We start from the raw sequence: 16229 nt of genomic DNA, 5'->3' as shown, positions 1-16229 counted from the left end.
AGCCTCCGTTGGTATCAATATATAGACACCTGGCTTGCTCACCTTGGCTGGTTCCATGAATCGGCCAATTTCCCTCTTTCGACCTCCATGACTGGACGCCGCTCATTTACGATAGGAACATAATACAGCATCATGAGTGCACAAGAGCCCCCTGTGCCACCAGCACGATCGGAGGAGTTCGTCGTGCCTCGCCGAAGATCATCGGAACATCACGATAGACCATCCATGTCCTCATCCAGGTCTGCGTTGAAGCCTCGAGGATTCAGGGCTGGTGTTGGCTTGCAGAACGTAGCCCGACGAACATTAGGGATACTCCTCCTTCTGGTGACCGTCTTCCTATGGACGAGTTCGAATTTCCTCGCCAGCGTAGGTTATTATGTTCCGCAGTGCAGGCCTAAACTGACTAAACCAGTACATCTTCGCAGACAACACATATTCGAAGCCATACTTTGTAACATATATTAACACATCTTTCTTCGCTGTATCACTCATCCCGGTACTTTTGCGGTTGGGACATCGACACGGCTTTGCTCATATTAAAACATCAATACTGGAGTACTGGCGAGGGCAGATGGACGGTTACAGTGCAGTTGGGGCGAAGTCAACGACGGAGGGCGAAGAGGAAGCTGAAGACCCACTGTCTGCCTCGCAAACTCGACTCCTAGTTGATGATGAAGCAGGGCCAGCGATTAGCTTGTCGGGAGATCCACAAGGTCCCGAAGAAGTACTGAGTGTCCGTGAGACAGCTAAGCTCAGCCTGGAGTTCTGCCTCCTGTGGTTCGGGGCCAACTACCTCGTTGCAGGATGTCTTGAATATACAAGCGTAGCCAGTTCCACCATCTTGACCTCGACAAGCAGCATATGGACTTTGATCTTCGGCGCGCTGGTGCGAGTGGAGCACTTCTCGTACAAGAAACTAATTGGGGTGCTGGCTTCTCTGGCTGGGATAGCCTTGATATCCACAGTGGACCTCTCAGGCAAGGACAACGACGAGAATCGGGGGAACTTCCCACACAAATCACAGGGAGAAATCGCAGTTGGGGATGCCATGGCCTTTGGAAGCGCCATAATGTACGGCCTCTACACTGTCGTCATGAAGAAACGCATTGGCAATGAGGACCGTGTCAACATGCCACTGTTCTTTGGCTTGGTTGGGCTTTTCAACGTGGCCTTCTTGTGGCCGGGATTTTTCATACTTCATTTCACCGGCGTCGAGCCATTCGAGTTTCCTCCCACCGGCAAGATTTGGACGATTGTCCTGGTAAGATACACATCTTTATTTCAGAGCCCACTCTAATCTGTGTTCCAGTTGAATTCGGCGTCGTCGTTCATCAGTGACTACTGTTGGGCATATGCAATGCTCCTCACGACGCCGTTAGTGGTTACTGTTGGTTTATCCATGACTATTCCACTGTCACTTATCGGACAGATAATATTGAGCTCTCAATATTCGAGTGTTCTGTACTGGGTTGGGGCTTTCATCGTCCTTCTCTCCTTCCTGTTCATCAACCACGAGTCTCGTGAGGAGGATGAACCGCGACTTCGAAGGGGAGGGACTGAGCCTGTTTCTTGAATAGTCGTAGATGTTGATAGATGGCAAGATAGATCACGATAAGCTTTCATTTTGTTCAACATCTATTCTTGGGCGTCCCGGGCTGGGCCGAGCCAAGCTCAGAGAAGCAAATCGTGATTCTCACGTGGATTAGCATACTGGGGATTTCGCACAAGACCAGTAGCCAGTACGAAGGATGTTGACGTTCCAGCATTCACTCTACCCACAGCATGGCTTAAGAGCTGACGGATGTCTGGCGAACATCGAAACCCCTAGGGTGAACACAGCGAGGTGCCAGTAAACGACTGCCTAGGACGCACTTGGGCTCGGGCAGCATCGACAGACTTGAGCGGACTAGTCAGCCGTTTCGTTGTCACTCGCTCTAGGGAGCATGCTTTAGAATTCACGCAATACTGCACTACTGCTTCTTTGTTCATTCCAAAAGTCACCGATCGTTGAGCATGGCCCAGATTGGAAGAGACTTGTGTGGTTGTCCAAGATGGGAAGCTGGTCTCGCCTCCTTTCGCAAGCGATCAAGTTTAATGTTAGCCCGCGGGGCCTGCTTTCCTCGCCAAAACAAAGCCATCCATTCTCTCCCAAACAATAACTTTCCATTTTCTGCATCCCTCATTTGAGTCTTCCACTACGGTTGATCTCTTCCACTCCTTCACCACACTTCACCTCCAGTCGTCACGCCCTTGCCGAAGTCTTTTATCGATTCCCTCGGGCAGCAGTATTTACAGGTGACTGGCTTCGAATATTCTTTCTCGATCCCACTCCACCACATGCTCGGATGCTTCCGGCCTTGCACATCCGGCTTCTTTCGATCTTCAACTCAATTCTGTCTCCTGCTTCGCCATGGCGAGCTACTTCGATCCTTCGGCCCTGACCATCTACGATCTCAGCCAGCATGACACCGTCACGCAAGGCGTCGTGTTTAATAATCTTGTGTGCATGGCTGTAGTGGTATCAGTGATCACACTACGAATATATGTCCGACATTCCATAAAGCATGCTGCCGGTTCAGACGATTGTAAGTGCTGCTTTCCACTCCCTCGACCCCGCTCGCCCTGTTAGGATCAAGCTGCCCTCTGAACCTTTACCCGAGAGCAGAGCAAGCCTGGTCCTAACTAGTTTCCTAGATTTTGCTGCCGCCGCTGCCGCATCTGCGATAGTCCTGTCAACTTGCTGCCTCTTCGCTGCGGCTCAGGGCCTGGGAAAGCATATCTGGGACCTTGGTATCGACAGCTCGACCTCTTCTCACAATGCTTCGCTGCGTATCAGCATTCCACTCTACATCTGCTATCTCAGCTACCTCGCTGCCAACACTTTCATCAAATGCTCCATCCTTGCGTCCTACTATAGGCTCTTTCCCGGCCAGATGTTTCGCAGATTCTTATTGGTTCTTGGTGGCTTGGTGGCGGCGACCTGCGTTTCCTCCATTCTCGTTGGTATCTTTGAGTGCTACCCGGTAAAGAGTTCGTGGGATTGGTTCAGCCCAAGGGAGAATTGTATCGACATTCTTCGATTCTTCGTCGTCAGCTCCTGGATCAGCACTATTACGGATATCATTATATGGTGTTGCCCTTTCCCACAGTTCTTCAGATTACAGATGAAGCCAAGACGCAAACTCCAGCTCATTCTCCTTTTTGGTGCAGGTGCTTTGTAGGTCTAACAAATTCTCAACGTTCGATACGGGGGCATGCTGACTCTATTCTAGTGCCTTCGTTGCTGGTATACTCCGTCTTGCCCGGCTTGATGGGCTCCGCTCGGTAGACATTACATGTAGGGAATTTGTGCCGTATCAAACGTGGTAGCTAACGCAAATTTCAGATACTGGTGTGTCTCCGATCAACTGGTCGGTGGCGGAAGTCAGCACCGCAATCGTTTGTGCGAGTGTTCCGAGCTTGCGGCCCCTGGCAGTACGCTTCTTCCCGTCGTCCTGGCAGAGTGGCCCCGTCTCTTCTCCCGAATCGGCAGGACCGCGTGTGATGGACAAGGCATCCGGAAGCTCGCGGGGTGGAAGTCCATATTGCGGGCGAAACATCTATTTGGACGATCTGGAATCACAACAATCAACGTCACTGTACTCAACCACCCCTGACAGAGCATTACGAGGGTATCGGATGTAGGGAAATACCGATATAAGGAGCCCGACATCGCACAAGCTATGGCAAGATAATGGGGCGAGGTGAGAGAATGGCTTTGATATGAATATCGAACAAGCAGCAGCTATGGCTAGCTGTGTGGTTTTTGCACACAAGCCTTGCTTCATCCTTTGCAAAATAACAGATATCAGATCAGCATAGACACTAGTAATGGTAATAATGGTCATCGAGACCGAGCAACATCGACCAACCTAGGTCCAAGATTACTAATCATTTGCCGATTTGTATGACTCCGACCTTGCCTATCCATCTGCCGCGGAAGTTCTTGTCGATTCATTCCGATAAGCTGTGAGAAATCATCGTTGCTATTCTCTCGACCCAGATCCGATCAAGTTGGAGGACTGCTATTAGAATAATCAATTCAAAGTATTGCATTGTAGGAGTACTCAAGCAACCACAAACATAACTAGGAAATGTCCACACTTCATCCAATTCCCCACATGATCTGATCGTTAGACTCAGCCCACTTCCGACTTTCATGATCCCAGACTAGCGTCACACTCTACCCTTGACATGACCCAAGTTGGCATGCTTCTTCCACAAATGCTCCTTGACTTTATCCCAACGACAATATCCTATGCCCATGCCCTGGCTCTTGGCACATCCAGCAATGGGACAAAAATGACGTCCCTGGTTGACACCGTGAACCGAGGTGTTGTGGCGGATGCGGTCCGAGTCCCGTTTGAAAAATGCGAAGCATCCTAGATGAGTGCAGAAAGCCCTAGCTATTGCGGACGGCTGTATCAGATAATTCATACCAATATTGATAAGACTGCCACTGGCTATGGGAGGAGTAGGCGCCTCTTGATTGGACTCCCCACTGGGTTGAGCTAATGTGTGAGTTGCAGAACCATCAACCATGTTCGTGAAAATGTCATCAATGTCATTAAAATTGACTTGAAGTGGCATTTGGGTTCCAAATTCCCTGTTAATGTTAGTGCTCACGGGTCAGATACGATCGACGGATCATAAAGTCTCACCCATCTTGGAACACGTTTTCATCAAACACAAAGTTACCAATATCTGGACTGATGGCCAAACTCCTCGGAGCGATCGGAGCGGGGGTACGGTGAGGTTGCGACGACCCGAGATTGAGCATAGGAGACGACAACTGAGTCGGATGATCATGAAAAGTCGTCGGATTACCGGTCAAGCTGGTTGCGAAAGGAGAAATCTCAGCTTGCAAACTAGCGAAAGCAGGGGCAGAGCCCAGCGATCCGTTTGTGGAAACGAGTCCATTGTAGATAGGCGTGTAGTACACATGATTGAATGCCGTTGATGTGTTAGACTGATTACCCCAAGGGTTGAGGCTACCAGCGGACGAAGGTTGGACCAAAGGGTTACGGTCCGTACGCACAATTCCAGTGGCGAATCCATCAGCGCCAGGGAGATTGGATGGTAAGAGGATAATTCCTTGGTGCAAGTCTCCAAGCGCAGCAACAGTGCTGATTGGAAATACGGGAGACCACAAGTATAGCCATTGGTACTCGACGGAGTCGTCGAAAGCGAACTTAAAGCTTCTAGCAAGAGGTCAGTTAAAAAAAATTTAAAAAAACTCACTCCATCTTTGGCCTTTTGTTATGGGAATGCGAGAGCTTAATATACGCCTTCCACCGAAAGATGACTACTCGAACAAAAACATTCTGTCCTCTTCTTTCAGTTGAGCCTCCAGAACTGGCGCCCTGAAAGCTCGTCATTCCCGACCTGGGGCTGCAAAGTCTGGTCAGTCGCCCTTAGCGTGCTCGCCCCGTATCAATTCTAGGACTCTGATACGTACGGATAGGGTTACCGAAATTTATTTGATTTATATAAATAATATTGGTCTAGCCATATATATTGCATAATTATATACTCAAATTCATGGGTTTTATGTAATATTAGTGCAAAAAAAAAGAGGAAAACCACAGATTGGAAGAGAAAATAAAAAACTAAAGGTATATTAAGTCCTTCATTCCAATATTAATTCATATATCAGTCTCATCCACCTCCCTATTAATAGGTATTGCGAGGTCCAGTTTGCACGTGACTTTTTTCTAGTGATTCTATTGGCTATAAGGGGGCGCTAGTTTGATTTGTCATTTGCCTTTAAAAATACTTCATTTATTAAGTATTATTGGTCTAAACCTCCATTTATTACATAAATAATATTGGTCTTCCAAAATCCTTACATATTGCATCCCTACTATGGGCACCCTTTGGCTTGATACTTAGACCTACTTTTTGCCCTGTGCGAGATGGATTTTTAGCCAGGTCCCCGAGCCACTCAGAACTCAGAAATCGTACTTGACTAAAAATTGGGGCGGTGGCGGGCACCACCCCTTTATGATGGATGGGTGGGGGGCATGTAACGCTGGTAGGTGTAGGCTTAGGCTAACAAAATGTTTTGGGGGCTGTGGGGGCTGTAGTCTTCAGCAACAGACTTGTGGTGGTGGCTGGAGTTGCTTAGCTCGCTTGACTGAACTTTCGCATGGAGGATGCCTGACGTACAGTAGGACTTCGGATGCAAATGCCCACACTCCCCACTCACTGATAATTTTGATTGTATCTTATAAGTTGCATTCAGTTCGGCACATACCAAATCCTGGTAATATAGATAGCCGTCCGTGATGTCGCACAAGGATATAGCCGCAGTTTGGTCAACACTTCAATGTCGCGCGGACATCGACAACATTCTCCTAGAATTGATCGGTCGCTATGCCCTGGATGCTTCGCCAGATCGGGCCCTATCTCGTGCAACCGCTTTCAGCCATGTCGTAGCGTTACGAACAATCTTCGATTTACAGCGAACATACCTGCAATCACCAGATTTGAGTTTCGAGTCAAGAACTTCACTTCTGAACCCCGACATTCTCTTCTCAGCGATCAAACATCTCCTGGAAGTCAAGGTCTTGGCTTTCTGCGCTCACGATGGCCTGCCTGATCACGATGCACACTGCAGCTTCGTCGGTCAGGCTCTTGTTTCAGGAATTCGTGCCCTTCATCTGCAGAATAGACGGCTCTCACTTTCCGAGTATGAAGCAGTCATCCGTAAATTCGAACTAGCTTGGAGCATTGAGACGCTTCGTGCCGTTGACCACTTTTCGGTCAACCACTTCTGCCGTAGAATGTTGGCAGAGCTGTCGAACAACGAGCAAAATCATCGCTTGTCAAGCCCTGCTTGTGGAATCGTCCGATTGCAAGATTTCTTCCATGGACTTGTAAGTTCATCATATATTACCAAATATACCAATTCTGATGGTTTCAGTATCCTTTGGATGGCAGCCTTGATGCCCTCGCCCATGCAGCCAAGACAGCCTTAACAACATTGAGAAGCTCAGCAGACTGGTTTTACTGTGCTTTAGTACTGTATGATATGTCGTGGGGCACGGCCGGAGCCATAATTCAAATTTGCATGGGTAATCAATATTACAAAGGCTCTGATAATAACAACTTTGCTAGAGACGCCGCGCTCTTGACTTTGTCCTCTCAGTTCAAGATGTTAGATCTATTGTTTGGAGACTCCACTCCTTCCTCGCCACCAGGAGAGCTCGAATGGGTCTATGAGCAAATGCAGACGATGCTATTTATGAACATTAAACCTGCTTGTTGTGGGCGGGAATGTATTTGTCTTGGCGCCCACTCAGAATACGTACAGCAACTGGTAACATTTTCTATCCGGCCTTGATTCCGAGAGTTACTAATTCTTGATGTACCAGTGGGCACAATGTATCTCGAAAGAAGCCTCCGAGAGCATTCACAGGCATTTTGAGAAGATATTGCATCTAGAAATTGAACCAACGCTCAAGTCGTTACAATTAACTTTAGAAGCCCGTCATGCTATTCTTCCCGATGCCGGCGAAGAACTCATTGCCTTCTCGCGAAAGATGGTCGACTTCACAAATGAATGGTGTCCTGGAGTCCTGAAGGGCCTGGAGCATGACAGCAGAACAGTCATCACACCTGATGATACATTCATCATGAATTGTCCCGAACTACATCCAGTGCCAGGCAAGATTCTCCTTCCAAGTCTTGAGGAGAATTCGCTTATGAGGCGTCGACGGGCGAGTCTGTCTTCTGTATGTTCGGAGCAAAGACCCATCCTTCTCATCTGTGTTGACGCTGACCTCTGTAGGAGGATTTTCAAGTTTTAAAAGACATTCCTTCGAGGACGGGCTGTAAGCAATGCCCACACCAATCAAATTTCATCTCTGTACGGAAAATAGAACCGCTATCAAAATTGTCTGCGTATGTTCAGGAGAAACTGAATGATCGACATAAGTTGTTGCGAACCAAAGCCGACACGACAACGAAATTACCCAACAAAACGCTGTCACCGCCACTATCCGGAAGGGCCACATTATCCCGCCGACATGAATCCTCAGTGTTACCACGCTACAATAGACCTCAAGATCATTCGATAGCCGAATTACCAAGCATCGTCCACACCCTCCAGCCGAGAAGGGGAAGTAACCTTTCACTCGCCTTTTCGGAAACTGCGACGCGACTGTACCGTGCTACTACAAGCAATGTCGACATTCCTGGGTCAGGCATGTCAAGTCCACCCAAGTCCTCATCTCCAGCTACGACTTATCTCACATCTTCAAGTGCGCATTCTCATCACTCAGACTCTTTATCACGACCGTCATCCAGGACTTTTAGTGCATCCCCATTTCCGACACAGGAGGAAACCACAGCTCTGCCTGAAGTTTTTGAACCTTCCAAATCAAAGCTTTCTAGTCTCACTTCGCCTCGATCAATACAATCGGATGCAGGCTCTGGCATTTTTCAGTCACCGTCTCGGAAGTGGCCTTTCAAATCACGTCGCGGACCCAAAGGAGCCTTTAGCATTCCTTCTGCAACATTTTTCACATCTGGCAGGGCTTTACTGCTGTGGAATGACAAAGGGGTATGCTTATACGATTTTCAGAATATCCTTTCCATCTCACATTGCATCATAACTCCTGGTGATATTCTGCTCGCAGCGGGTGGTACAAGGAAAACCGGAATAGTAAGCAGAAACGGCCCAGTATGGCATCAAACTCATTAATGATTACGACGCTAATATGCAATAGATAATTCTGCTCCGCATATTTCAATGTGCAAATCAGACTCCGATACAGGAGATAGAGATAGAAGAAGTGCCTTTCGCAATGGCTCTATCAAGCAACGATCACTATCTAGCCTTGAAATTCGGAAATTACGTTCGTGTCGTCGATACTACCAATAGGTCGTTCTTTCAACACAAACTACCAATTCAAAACGGCCGAAGCGGTCCTAATGATCATCTCGTCACCTTCTCGACTGATTGTCTCTCGTTCGCTGCAACTACCAGATTCGAGCCAGAGAAGGTGTTGACATATTTCTGCGAATGCCAGAATCCGTCGAATGGAGACTTTGTCGAGAGCAGCGCTCCATTTGTAAGCCCATTTTCAGTATTTACTTATGCCCTCGGCGTACATGCCACCAATTGCAGTTATTTATCTATATAAAGTTCCCTTCCCCCATACTAACATATTATAGGGTTTGGTCGGTGATGATGGCCTTTCGTCTATTGTCTACTCTGATAAATCTGCATTTCTCACTACATTCACAGAGAAAGGCAACCCAGTTTATCTCAATCTCCTACCGACTAGATCCTCTAGCCGTGTCATGCGTGACAAAAATCAGCAAGTGGGATCCAGAATACACGGCGCTGCTCTGTGCGCCACCGGCCAGAATCTGGTCCTTCTGAATGATCGCAATGAGATCTTCTGGGTAGAAACTCCTTTTGGGAAAGAACGTGCTCCAACACGTGTTGGAAGCATTAAGCGAGAGAAATCTGTGAAACGTGAAGTCGAGCTAGGTATGCCTAGCAGTAGCGAGGCTCATGTATTTTGGATCTACAAAGGGAAAGGTGTCCTTGTTACTATGGGTAGATTTGGAGGCAAGAGTAAGCCTCTGGAGCTGGATATCGATCTGGACCATCTGTTAGAAGCAGAGTAGTTGAGTCTGGCATGGAACATCTCATTAGTTTTCGGTCTGTTGCAGATTCTACGTATGACTCAGAAGGTATCTGAGGGACGGTGCCGGGATGGATCCTATAGGATCCCGATATGTCTCCCGACAGTCGGATCGACAGTCGGACTGTCCTCGATAACCACTGATAGGCTCGATTCTGCCGCGTTTTCTAGCGATAAGGCTACTTGGTGGGGTTTTGTATAGTCGGGCCAGGCTTGGCAACAATTGGCGTTTTTAGTAATTAATTACAATCAATGCCATAATTATAAGGTATCGATTAAATTAATTAATAATCGATTATAAGCGAGCAAATCCCTGCCCACCCACGCACCCCCTTTTCTAATTCTGGACAGTTAAGGAATTTAGTAAAGTATTATACTTAATAAAGGTAAAGCTTTCTTTTATTTATATATTTAAAGAAAATATTTAAAATTCTATTTTTCTTTTAATATTTAAGGTCTTCTTTTCTTTAAAGTTATATAATTTGTATTATATATAAATAAATATAAATAATAGCCTAAAAATAGTACTTCTTTTCTTATAATAAATATATATAAATAATATATAAATAAATATTAGATATTATAGATCTAATTTCTTATTTTAAATAAAGCTTATAATTAGAATTATATAAATTATATAAAATTATATTTCCTAATTAAATAAAGAGCTTTATATACTTAGCTAAATATTAAAAAATATATAAGAAAATGCTTTTAGCTTTAGAAAAGAATATTAATTAGTTTTTTATTAAAATAAATTCTTAGAATTAATTATATTTATAAGTATTATTCTATAACTTATTTATTTTAATTATTTATATATTATTCTAGCTAATAATTTTATATTAAAAAAGACTTATTAATAATTAATTATAATTATTTTAGTAATAATTAATAATTTCTATTTATTTATTTATTCTAGTTATTTTAGTAATATGAAGTATTTATTAGTATATAATAAGATAATAGAATGAATTAGTGAGTTATGAAACCATAATATTAAATTTAGTATAGAACTAATCCCTGTTTCTCCTATAAGGTCCAGAGAAGCCCCCTCTAAATAGGAGGCCCTAATAATATATATATAATTAGTGATTTATAAGCCTAATACTTATAATATAAATAGTAATTAGTTATAAAGTCAAAGGGCCTCTAATTTCCCTAATTAATACTTGTAATATCCAAGATTCATTATATACCCTTAAGTTATATATGACTCTATATATATTATAACTATATCCCCCTTCTAGGATCTTGTCCCCAAGATCTATTAATCTATTCTAGTAAATATTTAATTAATTATTTATTTAATTAAGGTAAACTTCTAGTATCTTGAGAGGTAGTTTTACTAATATAATCTGGATAATAGATATAAAAATCATCTAATTAGATTAGAGCTAAGTAAGCGAGAAGAAAGGATAATTATACTCTAGATATAGGGACTAGCCGGTAATTGCGATTTTATTTAGGATCTGAGTATTCTAATTAGCTTAATCTAAAATACCAAGATATTATCCTACGAAATTAATACTACTTATTAGATCTTGTATTAGAATAATCTAAATAGCTATATAAAAGGAATTTAATAAATATTCATATAAGAAACTTATATAAATATTTCTGAGATCCTAGAGATTATTTATAGGCTCCTGGAAATATATATTAATTAGTTATACTAGTTTCTAATTAGGACTAGTATAAAAACTAGTAGTTAATTCAGGTAGTTCTCTATTTCTATAAAAGAACCTCTTTATATTACTATATGCTTTTTTTCTTTCTAATAATTATATATATAATAACTTTTTCTATTATTATTTTCTAGCCTTTTCTTCTACTTTTCTTTAAACCTTTTTTAATTATTTTTAATTAATTCTATAATATTTTCTTCTGGCTTTATTATTTGCCTATATAATAATAAGTATAAAAGTAATCTTATAGTCTTCTTTCCTATTACTAGTAAATACTTGAAATATTTCAAGTATTTACTTATTAATTTCTTTATCTTATATATTATAATACCTAATAAGAAGAATTATAACTATTATAATAAGGGTTTTAAGTCTTATATATTAGTAAGTTCTTTAGCTTTAATATTTATTAAAGCTAATATAATTTCAGATTCCTTATTACTTATTAGAGGCTTACTAGTTCTAGGAAAATACTATTATAATTTTTAAGAAATTTCTTAAAATATATCCTAAATAATATTATACTAATAAGAATAATACTATTAATTAGGTTTTTAAAGACTAAAAAAATACTAATAAGCTTCGGAATTCTTCTTTCTATTTTAATAAGGCAGATAATAATACTATTTAGATTAGTATTCTAAAAATAAGTTTTTTCTAATATACTTAGGTACTTACTAATTCCTTAAAAAAATACTATAATATTTACTTTTAAGGTATTAATTTTATTACTAAGCTTATTACCGAGATTACTAAATAATTTATTACTAGTACTTTAAGTACTAATAATATAATACTTATAGTTATTTGGGATCTGACTTTAGAAGTTCGGGTTTTTTATAAGATATATATAGCTATTATAAGTTTCTTATTTATTTCTTTTAATATCCTTAATACTAATATTATTATAGTATAACTATATTCTATTAAGAAATAAGCGGATTCCAGAAAGTATTAGCTAATTCTTTACTAAGTTCTAAATAGAGCCAATATTTAGTATTCTTGCTTTAAGAATTAGGAATTTATAGGAATTAGAGTTTATTTATTTAAGATATCTATAACTAGTTTACTTATAATAAATCTTTCTTAATCCTAAATCTTTTTCTAATAATTTAAATATAATTCTTATAAGCCTTAATAAAACCCTAGAAAACCTTTATAAATAAAAAAACCCTAAGGAAAAGTATTTCTATTATTATTCCGGGCCTTTTCTTAGCTATCTAGATTATTTCTTTCTTTTAAGTAGCCTTTTTCTTAGTAGTCCAGAATTCTTTTTAATTTTAAAAGATTATTAAAAGATAATTTCGGATTCTAAGCTATAGTTTTAGTTATATAATTTTAGAAGTTCCTTAGAATTTTTAAGATTAGAGAAAGCAGATAACTAGGTATTATAATTTTTAGGCTAGGATTTTTATTTAATTAAATACTATTATTTCTTATTTCTATTATTTTATTAGTAATTAATAATAGCTTCTATTTCTTATTCTTATTCTTTATTATTATTTATTAATTCCGGAAGTTCTCTAGAGAAATATAAATATAGCTCCTAATTCTTTTTTATTATATATTCTTTAAGAAAAGAAATATAAAAAGTTAAATATAAATAATTATATATATTTAGTAGTTTTAACTTATATACTAAATTACTAATATATTTAAAAATCCTAAATAAACTTATAAATTTTAGCTTAAGCTTTCTTATCTTAAGTTTAATATTTCTTATTAATAGTATTATCTAGACTTCTTTAAAATAGTATTTAGCTAACTAGTATCTATTATAATAGATTTCCTAATTATTTTATATATAATATTATAAATCCTTAAGCTTTTTTTATTTTACTTTAAGAATTTCTAGCCTCTTATATATAGCTAGTACTTCTTTTATAATCCTGTTCTTAGGATTCTATAAAAGTTAAGAATAATATTCGTAATATATATAGAAAGATATATCTTATAAAACCTAATATTTTAAGTTATTATATATAAATTCCGTAAAAAATAACTTCTTAAACTAGTTATTTTTTTAAATATTATAATAATATCTCAGATAATATTCCAGGGCCTAGTTCTATCTTTTTATTTAATTATTTATCTAAGGATAATAAGCTATATTTAAATACTATTTATATATTAAATAGAAGTAAAAAGCAAACTAGAACTAGCTAGTAAATACTATTTCTCGATTAGAAATAATTCTATTAGGGAAGCTAAAAATTAAGAAAACATATTCCTATATAATCTTAGTAAACTTTAGAGAATTAATAGTCTTATAATATATAATATATCTTACTATTTTAGAGTATTAGTTAATAATTATAAGAATTATATTAAAATCGGGACCTCTTATTAGGTTCTTATATAATAGTAGACTTATAATAAAATCTATAGAAATCTCATTCTAGGGTCTTTTAGGCTATAATAAATTACTAAGCAAATTATATAGTAAATGCCTCTTTACCTTAATTCTTTAGTAAATATTATATTTTTAATAATAATTATAAATATCTTCTTTTATATTCTCTTAATATTAGGACTTTCTAAAAAGCTCGAGAATCTTCTCTATTTTATAATATCTGGCTATTAGATTATTATAATAAAGCTTTATAACTTCTTAATATAAAGCGGAATTATTAGATATAATAATTCTTAAATAGTACCTAAATAGGCTCGAATTATTTTTCCAGATTTCTTTTCTCTTAGTATCTTTCTTATTAAGCTTCTATTTTATAATATTCTAATATTAAGAATTATTTCTCTAAGCTACCTAAATAATATCTAAAAGAGATTTAGATAAAGGAGCTAGTACTATAGCTCTTTTAGTAGCCATATATATTTATATATAGGAAATTAGGTATTTATAATTATCTAATTTAAAAACTCGAGAAACTAAGAAGTTTTTAATTCTATTAAGTAATACGGTTATAAATATTCTTATTATCTTAGCTATAATAATAAAGCCTTTAAAATATCTTTTTATATCTTATTTCTTAACTGATTCTATAATTAAAGAATTTATAAGATAATTTATTTATTTATCTTATAATAAATATTTCTTTTTAGCTATTATAAATATAGTAAATATTAAATAATACCTATTCTAAAAAGAGAACTCTTTAGATATTTATAAGAACCTCTAAATTATAACTATAAAAGCTCTCTTTAGCTTATTCTAAAAGATTAGAAGCCAAGTTATATTAATAAGACCTTTTTTATAATTAGGTCTTTTACTAGGTCTATTTATTAGGTTTAAGGCGCCTTTATAATAAATAATATTAAAATTATATATTATAAGATATATTACCTAATATACTTAATAGCTCTCTAGATACTTTATTTCTATAAAGTATTAGAGATTATTATAGTCTATAATAACCTTAATTATAAACCTAGACCCTTTAAGGTAATAGTACTAATACTTAAAGGCTTTAATAATTACAAGTAGCTTTCTATTATAGGTACTATAGTTATATTTAGCTCTAAAGAGTTTCTGGAACCAGAATATTATTAGATACTAGTATTTTTTCGGGCTATTACTAGAATTAACTTATTATAAAATAGTACTAGTAATTATGAATTTTAATATATTAGTTTTAATATGAATTTTCTTAAAAGAATTAAAATAGACTAGGATAAGTATTATAATAAAAGCTTTTTTTAAAGTCTTAAAACTTTTAGCTACTTTATCTATTTATATAAAGAGACTAGATTTCCGGCCTTTTTTTTATTTCTTTTAAGAAATCTATTAAGCTTATAATTACCTGAAAGTAATAGTAAATAAACCTATAATAAAAATTAGGAAATCTAAGAAATACTTAAATATTATAAAATAATTCTAGTTCTGGCTATTTAATAATATTATAACCCTATTTAGGATCTATATAAATACTTTCTATTTTAATAAAGAAGCCCAAAAATTCGATTTCCTTAATATTAAACTCGCATTTATTAAGTTTATAAAATAGGTTATTTTTATATAGCCTAGTAAGTACCTAGTAAATATAATTATAGTATTTATTCTTATTTCGGGAATAAATAAGGATATTATCTAAATAAATAACTATAAAATAATTTAAGAGCCCTATAAATATAGTATTAATATATACTTAAAATATAGCTAGTATATTAGCTAGCTTAAAAAGTATTATAAGATATTTAAAATAGCTATAATAGGTCCTAAAAGCCGTCTTCTATTTATATTTTTTATAAATTCTTACCTAATAATATATATTCTTGAAATCTAGCTTTATAAAAATCTTAGCTTCTTAAAGCTAGTTAAGAGTCTTATTAATAAAAGAAAGCAGATATTAATTCTTAATTATAATTTAATTAAGTTTATAATAATTAATATAAAAATATAATTCTTTATTTTTCTTAGAAATAAAAAGAATAAGTATTCTTATTAGGCTTTTACTAGGCCTTATCTAATATTTATAAAGTATATCTTATAAATATAAATATAATACTTCTAGTTAGGTCTCTAATAGATTATATAAAGGCCTATACGGGACTATACTATTTATATTAATAAAGTATTTAATACTATTAAAATTAGGAAGTTTCGAAGCTTTATTAGAATTAAAAACTTCTAAAAAGTCTTTATATTTATTATTCCGGAGATAAATAAGTATTTCTAAGGCCTTTTTCTAGAGGATATTAATTTATTATATTAAAAACTCTTATTTAGTATTATTAGAACTATATAATAAAATAGAGACCTAATAATTATTATAAATATATAAAGCCTATTATCTAGAATAGTTATATTTGCTTTTAGTTAAGAATAAGACTTAAGATATTAGCTTAGGGTACTAGTTAAGCTTTTTACTAAATTCTTTTAGTATTA

The 16229-nt window shown here is 37.0% G+C and overlaps 4 protein-coding genes across 4 annotated transcripts; 3 read left to right on the top strand and 1 right to left on the bottom strand.

The window, feature by feature from the left end:
- Nucleotides 1–225: 225 nt before the first annotated feature.
- On the top strand, nucleotides 226–1573 carry K444DRAFT_531113 (uncharacterized protein; the record flags this gene model as incomplete). Its single annotated transcript, XM_024874957.1, has 3 exons — nucleotides 226–366; nucleotides 413–1261; nucleotides 1310–1573. 3 exons carry the CDS (start codon nucleotides 226–228, stop codon nucleotides 1571–1573), a joined length of 1254 nt encoding a protein of 417 aa, XP_024735785.1.
- Nucleotides 1574–2410: 837 nt separating this feature from the next.
- K444DRAFT_630538 (uncharacterized protein) lies at nucleotides 2411–3684 on the top strand (the record flags this gene model as incomplete). Its single annotated transcript, XM_024883229.1, has 4 exons — nucleotides 2411–2585; nucleotides 2695–3217; nucleotides 3273–3337; nucleotides 3386–3684. 4 exons carry the CDS (start codon nucleotides 2411–2413, stop codon nucleotides 3682–3684), a joined length of 1062 nt encoding a protein of 353 aa, XP_024735784.1.
- A 364-nt stretch (nucleotides 3685–4048) lies between these two features.
- Nucleotides 4049–5047, bottom strand: K444DRAFT_417692 (uncharacterized protein). The gene is made up of 2 exons (XM_024872680.1): nucleotides 4701–5047; nucleotides 4049–4645 (listed from the first exon to the last, which is right to left on the bottom strand). The coding sequence occupies exons 1-2, from the start codon at nucleotides 4817–4819 to the stop codon at nucleotides 4216–4218; spliced, it is 549 nt and encodes a 182-aa protein (XP_024735783.1). The 5' UTR covers nucleotides 4820–5047; the 3' UTR covers nucleotides 4049–4215.
- Nucleotides 5048–6254: 1207 nt separating this feature from the next.
- Nucleotides 6255–9430, top strand: K444DRAFT_664082 (uncharacterized protein; the record flags this gene model as incomplete). The annotated part of the gene is made up of 7 exons (XM_024886921.1): nucleotides 6255–6917; nucleotides 6965–7360; nucleotides 7416–7775; nucleotides 7832–8725; nucleotides 8772–9116; nucleotides 9220–9225; nucleotides 9293–9430. The coding sequence occupies exons 1-7, from the start codon at nucleotides 6327–6329 to the stop codon at nucleotides 9428–9430; spliced, it is 2730 nt and encodes a 909-aa protein (XP_024735782.1). The 5' UTR covers nucleotides 6255–6326.
- Nucleotides 9431–16229: the final 6799 nt, after the last annotated feature.

The sequence above is a fragment of the Hyaloscypha bicolor genome, assembly GCF_002865645.1.
Source record: "Hyaloscypha bicolor E unplaced genomic scaffold K444scaffold_87, whole genome shotgun sequence".
NCBI classification, from domain to species: Eukaryota; Fungi; Ascomycota; class Leotiomycetes; order Helotiales; family Hyaloscyphaceae; genus Hyaloscypha; species Hyaloscypha bicolor.
The sequence above is the reverse complement of the archived record's forward strand: the minus strand, read 5'-3'. Positions and strand labels throughout refer to the sequence as shown.

Bases quoted from the DNA above. Each gene is read 5' to 3' on its own strand.
- K444DRAFT_417692 (XM_024872680.1), bottom strand. From the start codon at position 4,819: ATGCTCAATCTCGGGTCGTCGCAACCTCACCGTACCCCCGCTCCGATC. The intron at 4,646-4,700 runs GTGAGACTTTAT...TAACATTAACAG, and splicing joins GAAAACGTGTTCCAAGATGG to GGAATTTGGAACCCAAATGC.